Consider the following 26145-nt stretch of genomic DNA (forward strand, 5'->3'; position numbering starts at 1 on the left):
ACAGATGCTACTGGAGCACTTGAACAAAGTATTTCAGCAGATGACAGACCGATGTGCAAGAACAGAAATGTCCAACAAGGTTGGTTTAACCTGTTTATGCCTAGTGGACTCTCCCATCTTTCTAAATATGATCAATTTATTTCCAAAATTAGGGATGTCTAGTATATTTATTTCTATATTTAGAATATTTCTTACAGAAATTCCTCAAAGCAAACAGCGCATACCCTAATGAGACGCTGCAACATGCGGCACTCATCTGGGTCTACGCTGTTTGCCAAGGCCTTTTTTCCTAGACGCTAGGCATACATGGGTTATTGTTAGTGAATATCACGTTATTTAGTTTTTCAAATAAATGTAAGATCGCTTAAACAGATGTGCTATTCTTTTATTTAGTGGTTCATATATGTTTAATCTTTGTCATTAAATTGCTGGCAATTCCAGAAAACATCAATATGTTGATATTAAGGTTTTACTTATCTGAATTGAACAACAATGTTGTGAGGTATACTTAATGTTATTAGCTGGATATTTAAAGCTTGCATTGTTTACTTATTTGGACAATAATGACTTGTATTCACTATATTAATTTTCATGATATGTTCATTAAAACTTCTTGCAGAAAATCACCTGTGGTTGAAACATTCAATGCTTAAAGCTGCTAATTTGTTAAAGTGATGATTTCAATTTAAAAACCAAAGTTTATTCTTGCTACATGGACACAGGAAGTTGCCAGCAAGCAAGATTAAGGATAATCCGAAACACTACTGCAGGCGTGAAATTTGCTGCCCAGATACCAGGTAGGCTTGGATTTTATACTTGTTAATTAGCACTGAAAATTAGGCTCTTTATGTTTTGATGAACAATTACTGATAACAAAACTGATCCACCCTCTGGGAAAAAGGATTCATGCATGTGCCTATAAAGTGTCGGTCCCAGGAATTTCATGCATTGCCTATAAAGTGTCGTCCCAGGGATTTCATGCATGTGCCTATAAAGTGTTGTCCCAGGGATTTTCATGCATTGGCCTATAAAGTGTTGTCCCAGGGATTCATGCATGTGCCTATAAGTGTTGTCCCAGGGATTTCATGCATGTGCCTATAAAGTGTCGTCCCAGGGATTTCATGATGTGCCTTAAAGTGTCGGCAGGGATTTCATGCAGTCCTATACAATGTTGTCCCAGGGATTCATGCATGTGCCTATAAAGTGTCGTCCCAGTATTTCATGCATGTGCCTATAAGTGTCGTCCCAGGTATTTCATGCATGTGCCTATAAAGTGTCATCCCAGGATTTCATGCATGTGCCTATAAAGTGTCGCCCAGGGATTTCATGCATGTGCCTATAAGTGTCGTCCCAGGATTTCATGCCTGTGCCTATAAGTGTCGTCCCAGGGATTTCATGCATGTGCCTATAAAGTGTCGTCCCAGGGATTTCATGCCTGTGCCTATAAAGTGTCGTCCCAGGAATTCATGCATGTGCCTATAAAGTGTCGTCCAGGGATTCATGCATGTGCCTATAAAGTGTCGTCCCAGGGATTTCATGCATGTGCCTATAAAGTGTCGCCCAGGGAATTCATGCATGTGCCTATAAGTGTCGTCCCAGGGATTTCATGCATGTGCCTATGAAGTGTCGTCCCAGGGATTTCATGCATGTGCCTATAAAGTGTCGTCCCAGGGATTTCATGCATGTGCCTATAAAGTGTCGTCCCAGGGATTTCATGCATGTGCCTATAAAGTGTTGTCCCAGGGATTTCATGCATGTGCCTATAAAGTGTCGTCCCAGGGATTTCATGCATGTGCCTATAAAGTGTCGTTCCAGGGATTTCATGCATGTGCCTATAAAGTGTCGTCCCAGGGATTTCATGCATGTGCCTATAAAGTGTCGTCCAGGGATTTCATGCATGTGCCTATAAAGTGTTGTCCCAGGGATTTCATGCATGTGCCTATAAAGAGTCGTCCCAGGGATTTCATGCATGTGCCTATAAAGTGTCGTCCAAGGATTTCATGCATGTGCCTATAAAGTGTCGTCCCAGGGATTTCATGCATGTGCCTATAAAGTGTCGTCCCAGGGATTTCATGCATGTGCCTATAAAGTGTTGGCCCAGGGATTTCATGCATGTGCCTATAAAGTGTCGTCCCCAGGGATTTCATGCAGTGCCTAGTAAAGTGTCTAGGGGATATCATGCATGTGCCTTTAAAGTATCGTCCCAGGGGATTTCATGCATGTGCCTATAAAGGTGTCTTGGGATTTCATGCATGTGCCTATAAAGTGTCTTGGATTTCATGCATGTGCCTATAAAGTGTCGTCCCAGGGATTTCATGCATGTGCCTATAAATTGTCGTCCAAGGATTTCATGCATGTGCCTATAAAGTGTTGTCCCAGGGATTTCTGCATGTGCCTATAAAGTGTCGTCCCGGGATTTCATGCATGTGCCTATAAAGTGTCGTCCCAGGGATTTCATGCATGTGTCCTATACAGTGTCGTCCCAGGGATGTCATGCATGTGCCTATAAAGTGTCGTCCCAGATTAACATGTGTACAATGTAGTCGCCTTTTTCGCTAAGAAGAAACTTCAAACAAAAAAACAATACAAGAAGAAAGTGTCAAACCTGCCTAGCCTGTGCAGGACTGCCCAGGCCTTATCTGGGACAACACTTTACTTAAATGCATTAATCCCCAATTACCCAGGGTGCTGCTAAAATGTAAAACAATCTTTATACATTTTAATTCTATTATTTCATATGCTGAAAATTAATGAACAATTGTAAATGTCTTTTTCTTAAATTTATCCTCCGCTAAGGCAGAGGGATATAGAATTGGCGTTGTCCGTCCGTCAGTCGTCCGTCTGTCACAAACTTTTGAGGTCTATATCTCACTAACTCTGTAAGATATCAACATGTTACTTCATAGGTGTATACATATCAATGAAGAGAAGTTCCATGCACAAGAACTATAACCTTAAACTTTTAAATAAGCGTTATTGCTCTTTGTTTTTTGTATTATGTACCTTTTCAATGTTTCACATACCATACAAGATTTTAACGTGAAACTTCACGAGTGTATTTATATCAATGACGAGCTGTACCATTCTGAGGAACCTTATCCCTACACTTTCTTAAATGACGAGTTATTTCCCTTTTTTGTTTGGCAGGGCCATATCTCAGATATGATACAAGATTTCAAAATAAGACTATAAGGATGTATATATATAAATGAGTGGAATCGCCTTGCACAAGCACCATAACCCTACACTTCTAAATAAGAGTTATTCACCTTTGTTGTTTTGGTATGATGTAACGTTTATGATTATAGCTCAGCAATAAAATCAATTACCTACCCTTACTGATTTATACCATTTATCAAGGGATTTTCATCCATCCATATAACAATTTTATTGGCAGGGGATATCAATTCAACGAATGTGCTTGATTACATTTAAAATGATGTTTCAAGGGAGATAACTCAAATTCAAAATTAATATAAATGAGCCACACATTTGAAAACAAGGCCTTACAGTATATCATGTGCAAAAGTGTCATCCATGATTTTAAACCCTTGCAGTCTGCACAAGCTAATCAGGGACAACACTTTCTGCTTTTGTGGTATTTTTCTATTTAAAAAAGCTCTTCTCTAGCAAAAATACAAGTTAAGGCAGAAAGTGCTTTACACACATGAATTTAGTATTATTTATCCCAGTGCGAAAAAATGCTTGTTTTTATTTTTTGTTTGACAATATATTCCATGTTGAATTTCCCACAATTGATATCCAAACAGTTAGGACCCGAACGCGAGGAAATGGCTTCAGGCAGCGTTGTGGAAGCCATGATGTAATGATCTCATGAAAAAAATAAAACAAGAGTTTTTATCTTGTAAATCTATGTTACCATACCACATTTGGCGTTGACATTTTTGTTATTGCTATGAAGAACACTGATTTTTTATGGGTTTTTTGTTGCAAAATATTTGTTGATTTTGAGTGTAAATGGAGTTTTTAATACATGTGTTTCCGTCTGCAGGTTTCAGTGTCCTACACCCAGAGGACAAGGCGTTCCTCTGCAGGGAACGTGACTTCATATGTCCACTCTGCTGATGGCGGGCCACAAGCTCTACGGCCTGAGTGAGACCAACTTTTCAGCACTTCTGGAGCTGGAATGTCTCTCAGCCGGAATCCCCTTCTACCCGTTCAGGCAGCAACTGATGGAGGTGGGAAAGAAAGTACACGCGGCCAATATGGACGTGTATGAAGTTGCCGTGCTGGCAGCTTTGTTGTTTATGGCCTCAGGTATGTAAATAAAGCCAATTTTTGACTGTTTTATTGGGACTTGTTATTGTACTGGAAGAAAATTAACATTATGACAGTGTCAACATTCAGTTATTGAATCACATCATTTAAATTTTGATTATAACTTTAGCTGATCAACTTTTGATGAATATGAGCCAAGTTCTGTGAAAACTGGGTTCAATGTTTGTGCGTAAAATGTCATCCCAGATTAGCCTGTGCAGTCTGCACAGGCTGATCAGGGCCAACACTGCACCTAGACTGGATTTTTGTTGAGAAGAGACTTAAACAAAAAATTCCATAAAAGCGGAATGTGTCGTTGGTGACTTGCCCGTGCAGAATGCACAGGCTAACCTGGGACGCTAGTTTATGCACCTGCATGCACACTCATTATGCCCCGTTTTTCCCAGAGAGCGGTTCAAATAGAAAATGAACATGATGACAAATTCAACATTCAGTAAGCTCTCAAGTATGCTATGAAGTCAATATTGATAAATTAGATCACAAAATTTAAATTGTGTTTAGTAATTCAGCTGATTGTCTTATTCTTCCTTGTCCCTAAATGCAATTGACAAATGGATGAGATAAATGATATATGAGCCTCGTTCTAAGAAAATAGGGCTAAATGGATGATCATAAAGTGTTGTCCCAGATTAGCTTGAACAGGACGCAACTTTAGGCCCATGAATTAAGCCCCATTTTCCCAGTGCAATGTTCATATACAATATAGATCATATGTTTTATTCCAGACTTCTCTGACCTGGCATACCCAGAGGCCATTGAGGAAGGTCACAGAAAGCTTATCGCAGCCCTGAAGTCATACGAGCTTAGTATGTGCAATGCTCAACATAGCTTATTGATGTTTAGAACATTGTTAAACTCTGCGCCTCAGATTACACGAGTTAAAAAGTTCTTTCCATACTTGTTGTTTAATTAGCAAGGCTGTTTTTGGGGAAATCCGAGCTATTGTCATAGCCAGCTTGTCGTCCGCCATCCGCCGTAGTCGTCATGCTAAAACCTTAACATTGGCCATAATTTTTTAAATATTGCAGATAGCACCTTGATATTTGGCATGCATGTGTATCTCATGGAGCTGCACATTTTGAGTGGTAAAATATCAAGGTGAACATCATCCTTCAAGGTCTAGGGTCGAAAAAACAAGTCAAGGGAAGTAATAAGCTTTAAATGGACATAGTTATCTGACCTGCCCACGTATATATTTTTGTTAAATAAATCAAAGCGGCACAGTAGATGGCATTGTGTTTCTGACAAACACATTGTGGTAAAAGGTCAAGGTCATCCTTTACGGTCTATGGTAAAAAATACAGATTTAAGGGAAGTAATAAGCTTTAAAAAGGGAGAAAATTATTCAATATTGAACATAGCCACTTGATATATTTGGCATGCATGTGTATCTCATGAAGCTGCACATTTTGAGTGGTGAATCTACAGTCACAGTATAGTAGCTTTTAATTATTTGCTACTAAAAATAGAGATTTGTTACAGACAATTATTTTCAAGGAAAGTAATTCATATAATTATAAATCTCATATTATATATTTCCTTACCAACAATTGAAGTTCTTTTCACAGTTACTGTACAGATTTATTATTTTGTTTATTTATAACCTTAATGATTGATTTTTCATTTTTTTCTTTTTAAATGATATAATTATAATTTCTTTGATGTTCATTACATACCTGTGGACTTATGTCCATAGATACATGATCAACTCTGGTTATGATCTCTTTTAAACCACAGGCATTGGTTGTCAGTGATGTCTGACATGGTCATAATTGGCTGTGACACCCCCCCCCCTCCCCGGTTTGATTGGACAAAATTCAAGGGAGATGATTTCTATACCTACCAAATGATAAATAGACATTTTATTTCAATGCGGCGCAGTAGGGGGGGGGGCATTGTGTTTCTGACAAACACATCTCTTGTTGGGTCACTAGGTCAAAGGTCATGGTCACTGTGACCTCAAAAAAAAAATTCTGACAAGCTTTCGCAGCCGAGCGTGGCACCCGTTATGCGGTGCTCTTGTTTTATTAAATCTAAATAATTTTGTAAATTTTAAATTTGAATTTCATTCAACTTTGTTTATTTCATTTTCAATACAATTACAATTATTTATTTTGAGGTCTTGGTTTAGTCAAGTTCCTGAAGAAAGTAGTAGTAAATACTCAGTGAACTCAACAGGTGTATCCATTTCTCAAATTAGAGTTCTTTATTTGTTTTATAATTTTCAAATTGTATACTAACAAAAACTCTTATTTTTCTGTTTGTTTGCTTTCAGCCAAGGTCTTGAACGTAAAGTCGCGGCTGTCAGAGTTATTTGCCCTTGTCCCGGAGATCCGCCATCTTGGAATGTGGCACCAAGAGCTCATGAAGCAGACGAGAATCAACGTCCAGATACAGGAAGTCAATCAGATCTTTGACACCGTACACTTCCGAGAAAGCTAGGAAATATCGTCTATATGTTTTGGGCAAAATTCGATTTTCATTGGTGGAGATTTAGAAAAAAGAAATCATCTGGTTGGACTATTAAATATCAATACCAGTATTGTTTAATTTGGGGCAAGATAAAAATGTAATCATTCTGATTAAAAAAATAATTGTGATTGTTATTGGTTCAGAGTGATATATAAGGAGAAATCATGTAGTTTGACAATGTTATATCTTTGCCAACACCATGCATTTCAAGGAAAGTTAAAATGTAACACCTCTGATTGGACATTATTTAATTTATTTTCTTTAGTAGAGAGTAACACACATAAAACAGCAGATTGTAGAAAGTTCTATCATAGTTCTCAATTCTGGTAAAGTCAAGAAAATTAATCAATAACTTTTTATTAAAGGTGTGTTTTCATTCTAATTTTGGAATCTGGCGCTTGGTTGATACAATTTAGATTGAAAACGGCATGAAATATTGAGGGGAATATACTTACAACTTAAAAATATTTTTTCATAAGGGACATTTTAAATGATAACATCAGGCCAATAAGTAAATATAAGAATAGTTAAAAGAACAAACAATAAATTATCTTAAAATATGTAAATCAAAAAAACATTTTACATATTTCCAAATTTGTATATGAAGGGACAGAATTTAGATTGAAAAGGGCATGAAATATTGAGGGGTTTTTACTTACAACTTAAAAATATTTTTTCATAAGGGACATTTTAAATGATAACATCAGGCCAATAAGTAAATATATTTAATAAGAATAGTTAAAAGAACAAACAATAAATTATAAATTATCTTAAAATATGTAAATCAAAAAAACATTTTACATATTTCCAAATTTGTATATGAAGGGACAGAATTATAAATCAATTGTTGAATTTTATTGAAGTCATGAAGGGGATAAATTAAATTAAACCACAAGACACAATCTTTAACACAACATATTTACAGGCCTCTATTTTTTAATCCAAGTGTCATGTTTAAAATTTTCAACAAATGTGTTAAGATATGTTTAAGGAAATTTCTATGAATTTGTGGATAAATGTTTCAGATGTAAAAGTGTTAGTGTGATTTATTTATCATATTATTTCATTTTTATTGCTTTCATACCAAGAGATTAGCTTAGCATGCTCTTTAACCCTCTTCACCCTCAGAAGCAAAGTGAAAAAGGCTATGTGCAAATAGCATAAAACCAGAAACTTGCAGTCAGTTCAGATTTTATGCTGTTTGCTGCTCATCGGTATCTAAGGGTTGGAAAAGGGGCCTTTAAAACTTTAATCTAGTAAGAAAGGTATTTAATTAAATTTAACTTTCTAAGGAACTACATATTCATCAAAATACATAATAATAAATTATCAAAGTGGGAGAGGGTTAAAATTAGTTAACATTTCATTGTGACATCTGATTACTGTTTACATCTCTCTGCATTTTATTCAGTTGCATATTACTTAAGTCATTCAAAATACATTCCAAAATAAATGTAACATTCCATTTGATCAGACTGTGATAATGCATGGTGATGTTTTTTTAATACATTAATTTTGTGTAGCGCATATTTTTTTCATATTTACATTTAGACTGGTTTTGTCTTGGCAAGAACAACAAATTATTTTATTCTATCTACTTTATTTTCCATTTTCAATTATTATATATGAATATTATAACTTTTATAACATATAACTTTTAATGGATTTTGTAAGTTGAATAATGAAACATAAATTTTCTATATTTTAGTGAGTTGGTTATATGTATGTTTTTGTTTGCTTTTTAATAAGAATTTGTTATGTGATTGAAGAAAACTGGATATGAAGAATCATTGAGGCTTTTGTATTGAATATGTTATTGTTATGTTGTCTGTTAGTATATTTGTTATGGTTTGCAAAGTGCTGCTGATTTTAAATTGCAATGTTACATGTGGTTTGCCGTCCAACACGGATTTTTGTTAACAAATAGAGAACTATTCCTTAAGTAGCAAACCAATCCAAATTTAATAACAAATTAAAAATACTTTTTACAATTTTTGCATATCATGTCAATATTTTATTGGTTATTTAATTGACCCTCGTTTGTTCCATGTCCAGTGTTCATTGTAACATTGCAAGTTTATGTACATAGTATATACCGGTATATTGAAACGTCCTTGTTAGTTAGTTTAACTTGTTAGTTATGAGCTAATTTGCTAGAAACATTGTGATACGTGAAGCTTTCAATGTGATAATGTGTGATAATTTTACAATATGTGATAGTGTGCTTCTTTCTTAAATGATAAAGTGTTGAATATGTTATTGTGGTTATATATAAAAATGGACTGACTGGATTTATTGACTTATTGTTTTGTATTTGTTATTAAGTATTTTTTTTTTTTTTTTTACAAATTGGGGTAGCTGTTACAGATTGACTTTAACAAATTGTACTGATAGTGGGGTCACATTTTGAATACCTTATGAATTTTTGGTATATGAAGTGAAAAAATAGTATACTTACTATTTTCTCTAATACAATTAACATTATTTAATTACTATAACATCATCAAACACTGTATTGTAAACAGGTCGCTGATATCTTACTCAGATATGACTGATTAAAGTTTGTTTTTGAAATGTGCTTGGATGCTTTTTGTGCTCTTCTAATCTTTTTTTTCTCCCAGCACACATATGTATGTGAAATAGTGCTAAACTGAACACCCATATATGTAGAAATCATTATTATTTGTTGTATATGTTTTGTTTTATGCAGCATTGTTGATGTCGATAGAAACTGTTATGTTTTTAAACATTTGTTATTTGTATGCATATAATATGGTGTCATTCAAATGTTGACCCAACTTTTGATGGAAGGGATTTAGTCATCAAAATGGAATCGCACATAATTGGCCCTAATGTGAAAACAACATTTAATAAATGTACCCAGAAAACAAAAGTATATATAATACATAAAATCGAGAAATGTATTATTTACATAATAGACTCGTATCTTATAAAAAAGAACTATCTAAAGTTTTTAACTTCACAACATGTATTCAGATTTATATTTAAAGTACTTTTGTTGATGTACAAACAAATTATGATTATAATGTTTTTCATTTATATTCATTTTAAACATAAACAAACTGAATTTGTTACACAGACAATTCTAAATATTTGTGATATAATTTGTTTATTCAACATTTTGTCATCTAACAATCATATTTATACATGTTAACACTTTGTGCATTTTGTCTGTCACATTATGTACATATGACTTTCATTACATATATTGGTCTACAAAATAGATCATAAACATTTGTGTTACATACAATCGTTTAATTTTGAGATTTTTTAAATGTATTTATGTTATGTAATAATCCTGAGGTATGATAAATACTGTTCCTGTTTTTGTTATTAACCATGTAACGTTAACACTAATATGATTGAAAAGACCCCTCACATTTTCCTTACAAGTCCAGGAAAATCTACTCCATCACCTAATCCATTTCAAGTGTGTACAACATTGGCTTCTTTGCTCATGTATAAACAATCAAATGTTTAAATGTGGAGAACTGTTTTACATAAAAATTGTTTTGTCTTAACACTTGTGATTGTTTATAAAAAGGATTTTCTCATTAACCAACTTGCTAAATTTGTTTAATTCAGCAAACCTTAATCTGACTGTGACCTTTTCAAACAGTGAACAATTTTATTTTTTGTTAGAGTATGTATTTGCTTTTTTTGCAGAATGCTAGTAAAGCCTTGTCAAAATCTATAAAAATAATGTAATACTTAACCCTTTCCCTCTCAGAAGCAAAGTGCAAACAGCATAAAACCAGAACAGCCTGCGAGTAACTTGCAGTCTGTTCAGGTTTTTGCTGTTTGCTGCTTATCAGTATTTAAGGGTTAGAAATGTAGCCTTTACAAGTTGAATCTAAGAAAGGTCTTTAATTAAATTTAACTGTCTAAGGGACTACACATGCCTAAAAATACATATCTTAGTCTGGGAACATTTAATGAGCACTGGATAACAGTTGATATTACAAAACAAGTACACTGCTTTGCTAATCAAATATGTCCCATGGTCAATCAAAAAGCACATTACTAAATGGAAACAGGGTTCTTACAATATCCAAAAGGCATAATTTAGAAGTCTAAGCTTTCAATGAAAAGGGAAGGAGAAAGGGGTAATTACTAAGGGCCAATGTTTGTCATACTTCTCCCCCACCCACTCCCAATATGTAAAATGGTGTTTGGAAAATGCAATGACCACTCCACAATGTGGGGCATGATATATTATATGTTTGTCTTGTGTAAGTGTGGTGTGTCAGTGTTAGTTATTTTCCTAATTTGAAACAATATGTAAATTTACAGTATGGGTAATGCGAAATAACATACATGGATATTAAATCTAACATAGTTAATGAAATCAAAGGGAAGTCAATATTGAATTGTGGCGTGTTTTATTCCACGTTGCGTCAAATTGAAAAAGAAAGAATATGAAGAAATAAGCCTTCCTTCACTGAAATTGCTCGAATTCTTTAATGCATAAAACAATACTTAATAGCATACAACAACAAAAAATGTGTTGCTTTGTTAGTGTGTTAATGACAATATCCACTATATATTGTATGAAATATTGTGAAGTAATTTCATCATTTTGGCCTGTGTCTTTGAGGATCATGCACACACTTGGAGTGATCTGCATAGTTTTGTAATGTTAACAGCTGCAACCTCGACTTTATAGATTCATATATTCACAAAGAATATCACTCCTTACGAGGATTCTGAATTGGTATAGTTTGAAGTAAAATATGTGTTTTTTGGTCAGCTGTACTTTATAATACAATTGTTCGGGGTTGTGGTGATTAACATTAAGGAACAGTAACTCCATCTTAGAAAGTAGTCAAACTTTTCACAGTGGTCTCCCCTACTACAACACAATCAAGCCAGAAAGGGAGACCTCTTTGGAGAATTTAAGAAATCTCATGTTCTTTATATTTCATTACCTCCCCCGTGTCAGAAAAAGTATATACTTGGTTTCCATCATTCATTGTTTTTGGTTATCCCATCAACTTGTATGTATTATTATTATTAGAAAAAGCATGTTTTGTTTTGAGAAAAATAAAAATATTCTTTTGAGAAAAAAGTATGATTTTGTTTAAGAAAAAAATATTTCTTTTCAGAAATGATATTTGTTGAATAAAAACATACTTTTTTCAGGTTATAAAAAAGTATTCAAATAATTTACAAACATAGCTATGTTAATTTTCTAAATGGTATTTACATACAAGTTGGTATAATATACAATTCATTTGTTGTAAATATTAATTATGGTTTCAAATGAGGTGCACGTTTAGCTAGCATAGGTAGCTTATAATTTTAAAGCAGTACATTTGTCTCTTCAATTAAAGCAAAATGCTTTGCTTATACTAATTATTTGCTAATTAATAAACAATATTTTGTTTTAAAATAAATGGATATCTTAGCTTGAGTAAAGTTATTTTCACTTTCTTATACTATTGTATCACGAAACATTAATTTTTACATAAATGAATGAACTATTTTAATTGTATGGTCCAAAATGTCTACATGTTTTCAGAAATATGATTTTATAAATTATATAAATGATAACTCTATTATTATTAAAAACACACTCATGTAGGTTAAATGTGTAGTATTGATTAATATCTTCAGTTCAATTATATACGTTATATCCATCTAATTTTAAAATTAATCATGCATATGTTAGCTGTGTATACATTAAGTTCAATTGATCTCAAGAATAATTATAGTTTATGCTATAATATATATATATATATATATATATATATATATATATATATATATTTATATATATTGTCTAACACAGCACTGACTTTAATTTGAAAGTTGCAAGTTATATTAGTTGGCAATATGATCACTAAAATTATCATTTAATATTTAAAGTTTAGAAGGTTACCTTAAATATCTTTATAAGGCACTAGCTAGTTGGTACTAAATGTTGTTGAAAAATTAATTGGGTTTAAAACGTTTACGGTAAGTTATTTAAAAAAATTGTATATTTATTGAAACGAGTTTTCACAACATTAACACAAAATACATAAAGGTATATTATATGTACAATTGGGTTGTCATTATAGCTATATACAAAATTGTATTTTAAGTGGATAAAAAGGTATCTGTGGTTCTTCATATTGGACGATTCAGGAGTCATATTTCGCTCTGTAGTGTTGTTACAAAGTTTAGATTTGTTAAATTCCTGTCAACAAACTTCGATCAATGTTAGCATATTGAAACATAGTAAATTTTTACACGATTTAGTTGGACTGTGTCCTATGAAATACCGACTGACATGTATGTACTGTTGATAGATGCTAGTTAAACTGTGTTTGAAAGGATATTGTAATAAAAAAGAAAAAATGTTCAACTTGCGTTTGCTATTTCCTTCAGTATAAAATTAAAGAAAATATGATTAATGTAATACATCACGGATTGTTGTCATCAATTGTAGAATTGCAGTTGGTTCATTGATATTTTTGTAGCTCTTTATATGTGTAAACCAGCTTAAAAAGGCAAGCAGCCTCGTATTCTAATCAAAATCCACGGTCAACACTGCACCGCTTCGCAGTATTATGTACCTAATAGCAAGGTAATATATGTGCGTGTGTTTCGAATTTCATGAGGTCCTTCCGCGCCTGAGGATGAATTCTGTGAGGACCCGGAGTGTGGCTCAGCAATCCAGCCCAATTAAATGACTAGACGCACGAAAATTAAGACGAATTTTAAATCATAGCTGCAATTTCAAATTAAAATCAAGATATGAATTGCAAAATGCGACGTAAACGCCATATACAAGTGTATTAGGTCTATCGGCCAATAAGTTCTCTTTGATTTTATTAACAATCATTGTCCACAACAAAATCAAATTAAAATGAAGGCGGTATATCTTTTTTAAAAGATATTTTTTGTTGAATATTCGTCGTATCAGAATACGCTTGCTCTCGGCGGAATCGATTAGGTTTGAACCCATTATATGGTAAATGCTTAGTAAATGTCAATCAAAATGTATGTAAGCAACTCTAGGTTCCGCGTCGAACAATCTATGGACCTTTATCGCCTTATTTCAAATGGTCAGTTGTATATAACATTAATTTTAAGACTTTTACTTTAAAAAATATCGTTTCTAATATACAAAACAGAGTCGCGGTTTCGAGATCAACGTGCACATATCACAAATATTGGGATGTGGCTCAGTGATACAGCGCGCGCATCTCTAGTGAGTAAAGGAATGGACACAGTTAGTGAAGGTGAAAATTCTTGAAACCATCCTTATTTGGAGTCGCAGCAGCAAACTTGGAGGTTTGTATTTTTGTATCATCTTGTTTTAAGATCAAAGATAAATGAGCCGGTCTCTCGGAAAACCGGTCTAAATGCATGTGCCTAAAGGATTGTGCCAGATGAGCCTTTGCAGTTTACACAGGCTGATCTGGTACAACACTTTCTGCTTTTATGGAATTTTTATGTCCCCCAGCTATACTGGTTGACATATTGTTTTTGCCCTTTCTGTTTGTTGGTTTGCATCAACTTTAACATGTGTCATAACTTTTGCACTATTGAAACTATCAACTTCATATTTGGCATGCATGTGTATCTCGGTAAATCGTGTATCTCATGGAGCTGCACATTTTGAGTGGTGAAAGGTCAAGGTCATCCTTCAAGGTCAAATATATGGGTCAAAATCGCTCAAAAGGGGACATAGTGTTTCACAAACACATCTTGTTCTTTTAAAGAAAGCCTCATCTAAATTTAATCAAGTTTAGGCCTAAATTATTTACCAGATTAGCCTGTGCAGTCTGAAAAAGGACATCTGGGACGATATTTTACACAAATGAATTGAGACCGGTTTTCTTAGAGACCGACTTAAGTTTATTTTATAGGGCTCAGCCTTGTCTAGAGGTTTATGTTTTATTTATTTCATCACATTCCGTCTCAGAAATAAACTTAGAAAAATGATGAAATTTAAAACATCAATTGAAATCGCAAAGTTGTGCTGTGCATTTTTGCTATTAAACAATACTGAAATAGGAGCTAGTTCGCAGTTATAAAGTTAAAATACCTTATGCTTGTCTTATTTGACAATGGACTTCGTCGTAAATTTCTGTTAATGCCTAGAGCTTCCACATACTTTTTATTCTTTGTTATTTCAGGAAACTGAGGGGTCCGGCTGGGGAGATGATGATTGGTGAATGCCAGATCATGGGTCGTTCCCATAGCAACTGGACATAGCAACAGGGTCTCATTAGCAACCATGAATGTTTGTGTTTGTTTGTGTCATATCAACTGCATATTTGGATCATACAATGAAAACCAGCATTACATTTGCTTTTCTGCAAAATCATGTGCGTTTGTAGTCTTTTTAAAATTCCATGAACTTTTTTTTAGGGCTGGCATTCTTAACCCAAAATGAAATTGTCATGTGTAATGCTTTTAATCAAACAAGGTTCTTTGTTGGAACCAGTATCTCCACCTTGGTAAGTTTTGGTTAATGCATGCAACGAATATGAAAGATTGAAATAATCAGACAATTTGAATAGTAACCCAGAATTATATTGGAATTCTATTAAGGTTCGAATTCGCTCTTGACCTTAGCCTACCAACTTGTCTTTCACAGAGACTTAAAACTGAGCAGAAGTGTATAAGATGCTTCACACCTTTTACAAGAGACTTTCAACTGAGCGGCAGTGCATAACACAATGGCAAAACCTTAAAACAGACATTTAAATAAACAACTTCTTGAACTTTATTACAAGATTTATTTATTAAAACCTTTTTAACTTCACATTTAACTTACTAAGAACGCAAAGAAAAAGAGTATTAATTGTGATCAAAAACAATATGTCAGCATCCATGGAAAAGGTACACAACATGCTGCTAATTATAATCAAAGTACTGACAGTACTGGTGTCGTGACGATGCTTTTGAAGAGTATGGATATAAAAGCATCAATTTAAGTTTATCTACATCACCACAATTGTATGATTTTTATTGCTCGTTATTTATCCGCATCCTTAATTAAATATTTGGCATAGCTGCAGTGTACATTGACGTTTAGACAATCCACAGTTCTTTGTAAAACTTTATTAAGGACAAGAGGCATATTTCTGCAAAGGAGCCATTCGGAGTTTTGGCAATTAGTCATTCATCGACCCCGATAAAGTATGTTAAGGTTTAAGTCAAGAGTTTAATGGTTGTGGTGCAATAGTTTTCGTTCTTGGACACTGCACTCTCCAATTAGATTTATTTACCTGAAAGCAGCGAGGTATGCCGATTGAGAAAATTTAGCCAACTCAGTCGGACTGGCTCGGTCTTAAAATTATGCAAAAAAAAATGTGGGTACGAAAACAAATTTGGGTACCAAAAAAAAATGGTAACTAAAAAATATTTGGGTGCTTAAAAAAATAGGATACGAAAAAATAAATGGGTACGAAAAAAAATTTGGGTACGATTTTTTTTTATTAGGAAAGATACCTGTAAGGATACCAGGGCACCCAAAAGTATCATTTGAAAATCGGTGTACGGTGAAGTAAACTTCAAAGTACCCGGGGTACGGGGAAGTAGTACCCATGCATGGGGAATTTGACCCATTCCGCTCCACTTCCAGTTCAATGACCTCGAACAATTTTGAAAGTGGCACTATTCCACTATCAAACGGTACCACATACAAATAAAGTTCTCTACTTCGCACAATTATTATCGAATTACACTGTTATTATCGAGATTCCTAATAATTTAAACATTTTCTTCGGCATTTGCCAATTGTTGTTGTTTCCCATATTTCAATGATAATCAGCAAGGTATGCCGATTAATTTTTTTTAGCTAACTCAATCCGAGGTATGCCGATTGAGAAAATTTAGCTTACTCAATTGGCTTGGTCTTTTAGGCCATTGCGAAATTTGTATTCATGGTATTACTTAGACGAGATGCTGAAGCAGCATCGTCAACAAGAGTGCCAAATTGTCACAAGATACGCCCGTTCGAATGCTAAATGCTTGAAATGCTCTAAGTGACCTTGTGACCTAGTTTTTAACTTGACATGACCCATATTAAAACTTGGCCTAGATATTTTCAAGATACAACTAGTGACCAAGTTTGGTGAAGATCGGATGGGAACTATTTGAATAAGAGAGCGGACACTGCTGTGGACGCCGCCGCCGCCGGCCCGCCAAGGGTGAAACTATAATACGACCCGTTTTGAAAAAAAACGGGCGTATAAAAATGACATTCAAAGATATCAGTATATTAGTAAAACATGTAAACGATGATGGCACTCTTTTGTTTGAGCTCAATGTCTTTACCTTCAAAATATGGTCAACACTGTTACAGTGTTCAACTAATATAAATTTTACAACGGGATCCATAGTTAAAGATTTTTTTTCACGTGGAATACACTCCGCCAGTGCATAAATCAGATAGCAACAATCGGATTAAAAATGAAGTTTATTAGACATATTTATTTACTTGCATAAACCAGAACTGGATTGGAATACAAGTTATTATGCAACAGAATCTAAATCCATCTTTAAAATTGAAATTTTGAGAAGAAAAAGAGTGTTTCCCCTCATCACCATCACTTTCAACACCACCATCATCATCATCATCATCATCACCACCACCACAATCTCATCATCATAATTGTCGTTGTCATCATCACCTGCAACAACAGCAACTTCATCGCTGTCATCTTATTCGTTATTTTTGTCATATCATTTGCCCATTCGTCATCATCATTTAGAATTATTAAAATTCTCATCTTCACATTATCATCAAAATCATCATATTCACCATCGTCAGAAATAATAACAACATTCAAAACAATTCAGCAGAAATCATTACATTTGCATCATATTATGATACGAGACATATGGTATTAATTCAGGAATGTTAAGTCTTTTCCTCGCCACAAGAATTAAATACAACTTACAATATTTGTAATTATTCAAGCATGCATGCAAATTAAATGAGTATTGACTACTGTTTCTAAAATCTTTATCTTTCATATAGAATGATGAAAATATCTGAAACATGGTATGAATGAAATGAAAATACAATGAGATTATAATGAGCAATACAATGTACAGATAGTCATATAGTGACAGTCCTCTACAAATTTATTTTGTACATACATAACGCTGTTCTAGAAATGTATAACAAACGTGTTAACATGATAGTGGGGTCATGTAGCCGCATGTATTACTTTACTTACTCGTGGCTGTATTTCTAACATGGTTGATTTGAAGTCGCATTCAATATACACTTAATTTTGTTGTTTGTTCATAATATGTATGCAATTATTTACACATAATAAAACAATTTTCGGGAAATATATCATACACATGAAAGAGGGATGATCCAGAAATAAATATACTGTTTTATATGTTTTCGTTGTAAAATATATTTTATTGAATAAAGATTATATCAAAATCTTTTTAGAATATGTTTAATTAAAAAGATTGTGGAATATAAATGTAATGCGACTCATCAACACGATTTCCATTATAAAAAGTATGAATTTTTTTTAAAACAAATACTTTTAATATCTTCTTGAAATTACAAATTGTTATAGGAGAACTACATCATAAATAACATCACTGACGGACAGACACCAATTCTATCCTTTTGACGGGGGATTAAAATCTCCATAATAAAAAGAGAACATAAAATGCACGCCTACAAGTGCTTACAAAACAAGCGACGAAAACATCACTGAACCTTAATTGACGTGCTCCGGATTGCCCGTGGTGACTTATTTTAATCGTCTGTCACCTCTAGATGATAAATGGTAAAGGAGTAAAACTTTTCGTTAATTTAAGGTATTTACACTTACATGTATGTTCATTAGTTTTTGTATTAAATAAATTTCTGAGCATAAATGATGAAGTTTTCATATTTCCGGATAATCCATCGTATATAGTCTTGTAGTTCCATGTATTACTTCATTTGGTCAAGTCTGGATTTTTAACACAGTTAATCTGAATTCGCATTGATATGCGACCAAGTCCGTCAATTGATTCATGATATTTTAAATACTGATATGCTTTGCCCCCATCATCATCATCATCATCATCAACCCCAACACTGTCACGTAGAGACCAGGTCTTAGTGCTAAGTGCAAATTCATATATTCGAAATCGTTTCACTTTAACATTCTCCAGTGCTTCGAGATTCTGTTTGATGGACATATATTCCTCTGGTGGAATCTTCTGGGACCAGTACTTATCCCTCTTATCAATACAAACGAATTCCAATCTACACTCAACTGATTGAGTCCATGTCAACAGTTTGTTCACAAGGTCGCGGAGTTGTGAAGGAAGCAATGAAGAAAAAGAGCCTATCAAATGCTTCAATGACGGGGGCAGCTGCAGGTCGATATATTCAGGTAAATTAACTCTAAGCGTTTCTAGCTGGGAGAGGGATTCTAGTGACTGTGACATATGAGGTATACACTGTGACATATGAGGTTTACACTGTGACATATGAGGTATACGATTCCAGGATCCAAAATATTGAATAAACTTTATAGGTATAACACTTAAACTCAGATTCTTGACATCCAGACCATGCAGAGTCTCCCATAGACAGTTGTTCACTTCGATTGCACATAGACAGATTTGCCAGAAGTTGTTCACTTCGATTGCACATGTTTTGTTTATATCCGTTTCTATTTTTAAGTTTATACCTTCAAATGGAATGCTGCCTGCATTCTCTGCAGATGATCCTATGTGACTGCCTGGCAGCCTATCCTTTACCTCATGATCGAGTGAAGTTATAATACAATTAACCAGATTACACCTCACCCTATGATCAAGTGTCAGCAGCGTTCTGAGCAGACTGCGTAGCCAGTTTGAGGAAACTGTGACTTCACGCAAGTCAATGCATGCTATATTGAGCAGTACTGGAGTATAGTCTGCACACTGTACTGAATCTTCACCGTTTAATAGACACCATGTATGATTGGCTTCATTGTCAACACTGTTCAATTTAAATCCATATAAGGCAATCCGAGTCAGTTTTTGTTTGTTATGAATGAGAGGTCGTTTTGGTAACAATTTCACCGCATTGCTGATTGCTATCGAAGATAAATTTTCAAACAGCGACAAATCCAGTCCGTCATAAGTTGTATATATTTCAATACGTTTAAGACTTTTATAATTATTAACCGAGAGCGGTAATAAAGTTACTCCATCTCCAAGAATAATTAATTCTAGGTGTTCATGATGCGACAAGTCAAGCGCTCTACATTTACAACCTTTATTTAACTGCAGAACTTTCAACCTGTTAAGACCCACCAGTGCACTCGGTTGCACTGTTGCATTACACCTGATAGCCATCCGTTCCAGGTTGTGACACCATGACAAATCCAACACCACACAACACGAAGACGAACTGAATTCTACCCAACATTTTCGTGTAAGTGTAGAGGAACCAGGATCATCACATGCAGGCAAGGAAACAGGTCCAGATTTCTGACAACGAGTAGACAACGCGTCCTGTGCACATATTGATACCGTAGTTGTAAGCAAATCAATGTCTAAAAATTGTGCACGTAACGTGTTCAGTGCCCAGATGTGAAACAACTCTTCAGCATCATTATCAATGTAGAAGTTAAAGTGACTCATATGCAGGTGTATTGGGGTGTTATTGTTGGCCATAGCCTCCCTGTAGCCGGAAAGGATCAATTCTTGGTAGATGCTCTCTAAGGAGATCCAGTGATGATAATTGCCACCAAAGCCGTGCTCATTCATCAGTGCAGATAGTTTATTCGCTGCCGAGATGTTCAAGCCACACAAGTAAATGAACATTTGAGATATATCAAGATATGAATTGCTATGGCGTTTGAGATAATCGGAAACGACGTCATCCACAGCGTGTGCATTGTTGGCGATATGATAAGCAGTTAAGAATTCCTGAAAAGTTTTGTGGACAAACCTACAAGTCGTATCAGTAGCTTTTTTAGATTTCCTTTTGGTTAATAACCCTGATTTTAGTGCGAACTCTTTTGCAGATGGAAGCAAAAAGTCTGACAATTTGACATCGCTGAAAACTATTGATGTCTCTTTTTCATTTGAAAACAAAAAAGAGAACGCAGCTTCAGCAATTGAATCTATGTGAGCCTTATTTGATTTTAGATATTTTGAACCTTCAAAGTTCTTTACTGGCGGTGGATTCAATTTGTTGAAATAAGACATGTCATGAGAGGCTTTTTTGCATAAACAGTCAAGTAGGGTAGTGTACAGATCACATAGTGACGATCCGGTGAGACGCTCAGCCGTATCATCTACCCAGGTACAGAGGACAAGTGCCTGCAGCATAGGCGAAGATGATATCGACTCAAGGTTGCGACTCTTGAGGAATACGTTGAATTGCTCCACACTTTCTTTGATATCCATTGATTCTTCAAGTAAGCATCGTAGTATTCTTTCACTGAATGCTTCAGTATCGCTTATACCCTCAACTTCTAACAGAATATCTATTTGAGAATTTTTGATACGTTCATCACTTAGTTTCCATGGTCGAGACGTTGTGAGTATGATGCAGTTATCTTTAGGAATTCCTGTCATAGAAGGTAGAGATTCATCACTAGGCCATTCATCTAGACCGTCTTGAATAACGAGACATATATCATTTTTTATAATTTGAAGACAAAGTTTCTTCGCTTCTTCACGCTCGTCCTCCGTACATATATTATCAATTAGCTGCGTTTTGATCATCTGCATTACATCCTTCTGATGTCTTGAATCTCTCATAGAGATGAAAAAGAGAAACTCAAATTTCTTTAGGATTTCAACGTCAACAAACATCGTTGTCTCTTTTGTAGATTCCGTTGAAGGCAAATGTATGTTACACCACTCATTAACTATCTTGGAAGCAAATGTCGATTTGCCACTGCCAGGCTCACCTTGTAAATATATACGTCTAGATAACTTATCACCACGGTTGAAGCAATCTTTATACGTAAAAATTTGCTCCTGTTTTGTGCGTCTCCCATCATTCTCTGTTTTTATCCTGTGTATTTTTGGACTGACATAGACATCTTGTACGTGCTTATCGAGACTAGGATACAAAGAAGACAGAGGCACGTAGCTAACAGTTTCACGGTAATGGTCCACCAGTCTACAGCGAAGATCTGGAATAATAATACATTTTCATAGAAGTACATTACGTGTGAGCATTTGTTCTACTACAAGTCAGATATATGCTCATAGACAAACACATTGTTTATATTCTTTCATGTAGACTACTAATCAAGGGTATCAACCAACATATTCAAGTATAGCACGCCAACTGACTGATAAAAGCGAATGGTTTTCTCATATGAACCATTATGAAGGATGTGAAATGAATGAAAAATGCACAATCACGTTATTTGCAAATAAACTGTAATCAATAAGGCTACATTGTATCTAAATGTTAGAGGTGCAAATATAATATTCAGTTCTCATATGAAATGTAATCAATGGAGGTTTACTGAATAACAGGCACAACCATGGTATTCTCACATTAATTGTAATAAAGGGAAGTATAAGTAATGACAGAGGCGGGATCCTGGTAGTTTAATATGAATCATCATCATTAATATAAGCTAGATAGTGCCGAGATAAAAACTCTAACCAAGCTTCATCAAGATTTAAGCATAAATGTGGCTCTAGAGTGGTAACAAGTTTTTTCAAAGATCTGACCTTGATGACCTAGTAGTTTTGACACTATTAACACAGATCCGAAGACGTCAAAAATATTGTCCAAATAAACATTCTTACTTAGTTTTATCGATATTGGATGAACAAAATTGCCTCAAGAGCTTAATGTTGATTGCGCACACCACATCACCAAAAATGTGACTCTTAGAGTTTTCATAAGGAAAAAGTGGCCATCCCTGTGGCGGGCATGTTTTGTGATGAACCAGAACCGTTTTTTTCGAACACAACTAAGACATCTTTGGAACAAATATTCAGACCAGGTTTCATAAAAAATCGACTATAAAAGTGACTTCAAGTGTTAACCAGCTTTTACTTTAATTCGATCATGTGGCCTTGCTTTTTACCTCACACGATCCAGTTTCGAACTCAGCCAAGATATCATTGGGACAAATGGTCTGACCGAGTTTCATAATGATTGGTACATACATGTTGCCTCTAAAGTGTTCACAAGGTACAAGTTGACGACGGACGAGGCACGATGAACGATGCACAGTGAACAAGGGACAAAAGCCGATCACAAAAGTTCAATATGAGCGCACTGTTCAGGTGAGTTAACAATGTCACTGGAAGCCATTTTGTTAGAATTGCCCCGTTCCCGCGAGCTTAGTGTTCAACAAACCAGAACTTATAATTGTCAAACTTAGCCGAGATATCATTATTCAATATTAATGCTCTGAGCAACATTAAAGATTTGACCAAAAAGAGACTTCTAGCGAATAAACAATTTTTCACAACAGCCATATAAGCAAAACTGTACCGCCCCTTGGCAGCAAGGTTTTTTACCAGACCGGAACCATTTTCGAATTTTGCAGAGATATCATTACCTCACATGTTCTGAGAAAGTTTCATGATGATTTAACAAAAAATATTATATCAACAGTGTAAACAACTTTCACTAAGTCACAAAAGGAAATATGCCAACCCCATCACAGCCATGTTTACATACGGACCGGAACCATTTTTGAACTCAACTGATATATCAATGGGGCAAATGTTCTGATAAGTTTCATCAAGCATGACATTAAATGTGGTCTTAAGACTGTTAACAAGATATCAATTTAATGACGCGCACCAACAGCCAAAGGTTATCACAAACGCTCACCATGAGCATCTTGTGCCCAGTTAAGCAAAAACATAATTGTCAGGTCTAAGGATACAGTTTACTCACCTTCTACGAGTCTTTCGAAGTCTTCTCCCGCCTTGTCAGCAATTTTCTGTTGTATGCGCTCCATCCTATCTCTAGTGTGGTCTTCTATAAGTTTAACACTGCTTTTTGTCAGTGTGTCTATCTGTGATGTTATTGTTTGTTCAGCTTTCTTAGTCTCATCTCCGATTTTCTGTTCAATCTGCCTAGTACAATATTCTGTCCTGTCATATATTGTCTGAACACTGTCATGCTTCATCTCTTCAATCTGACTTGTAGCCTTATTCATCTTTTCAGTTATTTCATTATCCGCCTGTTGTATTTTGTTTCTTATCTCTTGTTCACCGTCCTTTAATGCTTCCTTTATTTTTTTCAAACCTTCTTCCAGAGATTGTTTTGCCTTTTCCGAGAAGTCTTCCTTAGCGGCATCTTTAACACGCTTAATTGCTTGTTTGAACTCTTGAATCAAATTGCCAAATTCAGTCAGAGGGAGGCGGTCATTCTGAAGCTACAATAGAAATGAAAAACAAATGGTATATTATAATAATGGCTCATTTCAAGCAAGTGCAAAACCTGGCTGTTTGTCAAATTAATCTCAATATTATGATGTTCGCTACTTCAAATTGACCACACACAAGGACAAAAAGCTGCACATTGATTTATTGAATCAATCGCCTAAGTTAACATGCAAGTTAACTACTCTGCAACAAGAAATGTGACGTACACAACAACAAGGGGGCTAAATGCCCCAAGAAGCTCACCTAACACCCAAAGAAACTAAACCAAGTGTTTTTACCAGTGTGACTAGACAACAAAATGTTATTGCCATTCATTTGTTCAATTATTTTGTTACAGATAATAACATACATTTAAGAATTAAATATTGGATATCCAGACAAGAAATTGTATTAAGTGTGATTGTGTGGATTTCAACAAATCTTTGATATATCATTTGCATGCTTGCTCTAAGTTTTGTATGCAATGATTGGTAATCCATATGTTACACAGATTGCATCTTTAAGTCATATAAACATTTTTTTAATGGGACATACGCAATTATAAAAATATTTTAAATATTTCCCCACACTATCTAAAGATCATATTGATCTCATTAAATAATAGCATGTTCTATGCTTCAATCTGTCAATTGTCATCATGTGTTAATATCAAGCATATGCAAAATAAAACTTGTATAAGGTTTACTGACTAACTTACAAGTGTGCATTATGTGTACACATCAATAATAGTCTCACATAATGACTGGTAGTTTTTAAGCATTTACTCGCATAAATATTAAATGAATCAAGTAATCAAATAATGAACTTTACAACTACGAAATTTGTCCAAAAATGCCATGAAGAGAAAAGTATATACGTACATCAGTAAGCCTACTGAGGGCTATATTTGCACTCGTATCATGCGCCAGACATACTGGATCTGCCAGCAGCATGGTCAATGCCTGGAAATAGTCTTGAAGTTCAGCATCTGTTGTCTTGCAGTTGGCACTGTGGCGTACATCTCTGCCTATTTGACGGACCTAAATGGAACAGTATGTTTTCAAAAACAACTAATTATTAAACAAGAAACCGTCAGAGACGGGTGATGCCTCCCAAAGTTTTTTTTTGTCACAATATTGCACTACTTATTCATATATAAGGAAACATCTATCTTAAGGGGCATAACTTTGGACAAAATAATACGATGAATGGTTTAGCAACTTAAAAATTTCAAAGGGCCATAACTCTCTAAATAAATCATCTAACCAAAACCCACTTATAACATGCGCATCTCCTCAAGGTAGTTAAGCTTCCCATAAATCTTCATTGAATTCCATTCAGTAATTAGGGAGAAATAGCCCGGACAAGAATTGCACTATATGTACAGTTTATGGAAAATTTCAAAGGGCCTTAACTCTGTGAAAAATCATCCGACCCAAACGGGCTGATAATATGCACATCTCCTTTTAGTAGTGAAGCTTCCCATAAAGTTTCATTGAATTCCGGTCATTAGTTTCTGGGAAATAGCTCGGACAAGAATTGCACTTTATGTACAGTTAATAGAAAATTTCAAAGGGCCATAACTCTTTGAAAAATCATCCGACCAGAACCCGCTGATAATATGCACATCTCCTCTTGGTAGTGTAGCTTCCCATAAAGTTTTATTGAATTCCAGTCATTAGTTGCTGAAAAATAGACCGGACAAAAATCCGGACGGACACACGCACGCACGGGGGGACAGACAGACGAAGCGGCGACTATATTTTTGGGGGGAGCATAAAAAGTTAAACAAATGTAAACAAGTGATGTGTTTGTAAAACACTATGCCCTCATTTGAGCGATTTTGATCCATATATTTGACCTTTAACCTTGAAGTATGGCCATGAATGACCTTTCACCACTCAAAATGTGCAGCTCCATGAGATACACATGGATGCCAAATATCAAGTTGCTATCTTCAATATTGCAAAAGTTGTGACCAAGGCTAAAGTTTTGGGACAGACAGACAGACAAATAAAATGACAGACAGGCCAA

General features: G+C 34.7%; 3 protein-coding genes across 4 annotated transcripts in view; 2 read left to right on the forward strand and 1 right to left on the reverse strand.

Moving 5' to 3' along the window:
* Nucleotides 1-720: 720 nt before the first annotated feature.
* LOC127871334 (uncharacterized) overlaps nucleotides 721-26145 on the forward strand; it is a 176238-nt gene continuing 150813 nt past the window's right edge. Inside the window, exon 1 of the mRNA XM_052414148.1 lies at nucleotides 721-797. The gene's annotated coding sequence lies outside the window, so the exon portion shown is untranslated. The remainder of the gene's footprint in view (nucleotides 798-26145) is intronic.
* On the forward strand, nucleotides 4159-7584 carry LOC127871335 (uncharacterized). Its single transcript, XM_052414149.1, has 3 exons — nucleotides 4159-4278; nucleotides 5025-5105; nucleotides 6575-7584. Exons 1-3 carry the CDS (start codon nucleotides 4194-4196, stop codon nucleotides 6739-6741), a joined length of 333 nt encoding a protein of 110 aa, XP_052270109.1. The 5' UTR covers nucleotides 4159-4193; the 3' UTR covers nucleotides 6742-7584.
* The window catches only part of LOC127871326 (uncharacterized), a 114247-nt gene continuing 105967 nt past the window's right edge, over nucleotides 17866-26145 (reverse strand). For both annotated transcript variants that reach the window (XM_052414134.1, XM_052414133.1), the window contains exons 3-5: nucleotides 24993-25151; nucleotides 23639-24122; nucleotides 17866-21899 (exon numbers count right to left, since the gene is read on the reverse strand). In XM_052414134.1, the coding sequence (XP_052270094.1) occupies nucleotides 18709-21899; nucleotides 23639-24122; nucleotides 24993-25151 (3834 nt within the window). In that variant the 3' untranslated portion in view covers nucleotides 17866-18708. The remainder of the gene's footprint in view (nucleotides 21900-23638; nucleotides 24123-24992; nucleotides 25152-26145) is intronic.

Source organism: Dreissena polymorpha, chromosome 3, assembly GCF_020536995.1.
Source record: "Dreissena polymorpha isolate Duluth1 chromosome 3, UMN_Dpol_1.0, whole genome shotgun sequence".
NCBI lineage: Eukaryota > Metazoa > Mollusca > Bivalvia > Myida > Dreissenidae > Dreissena > Dreissena polymorpha.

Excerpts from the sequence above, each read along its gene's own strand:
- LOC127871335 (XM_052414149.1), top strand. The coding sequence starts at position 4,194 with ATGGAGGTGGGAAAGAAAGTACACGCGGCCAATATGGACGTGTATGAA. Across the intron at positions 4,279-5,024 it reads TTTGTTGTTTATGGCCTCAG|ACTTCTCTGACCTGGCATAC; the intron begins GTATGTAAATAA and ends GTTTTATTCCAG. Across the intron at positions 5,106-6,574 it reads CCTGAAGTCATACGAGCTTA|CCAAGGTCTTGAACGTAAAG; the intron begins GTATGTGCAATG and ends GTTTGCTTTCAG.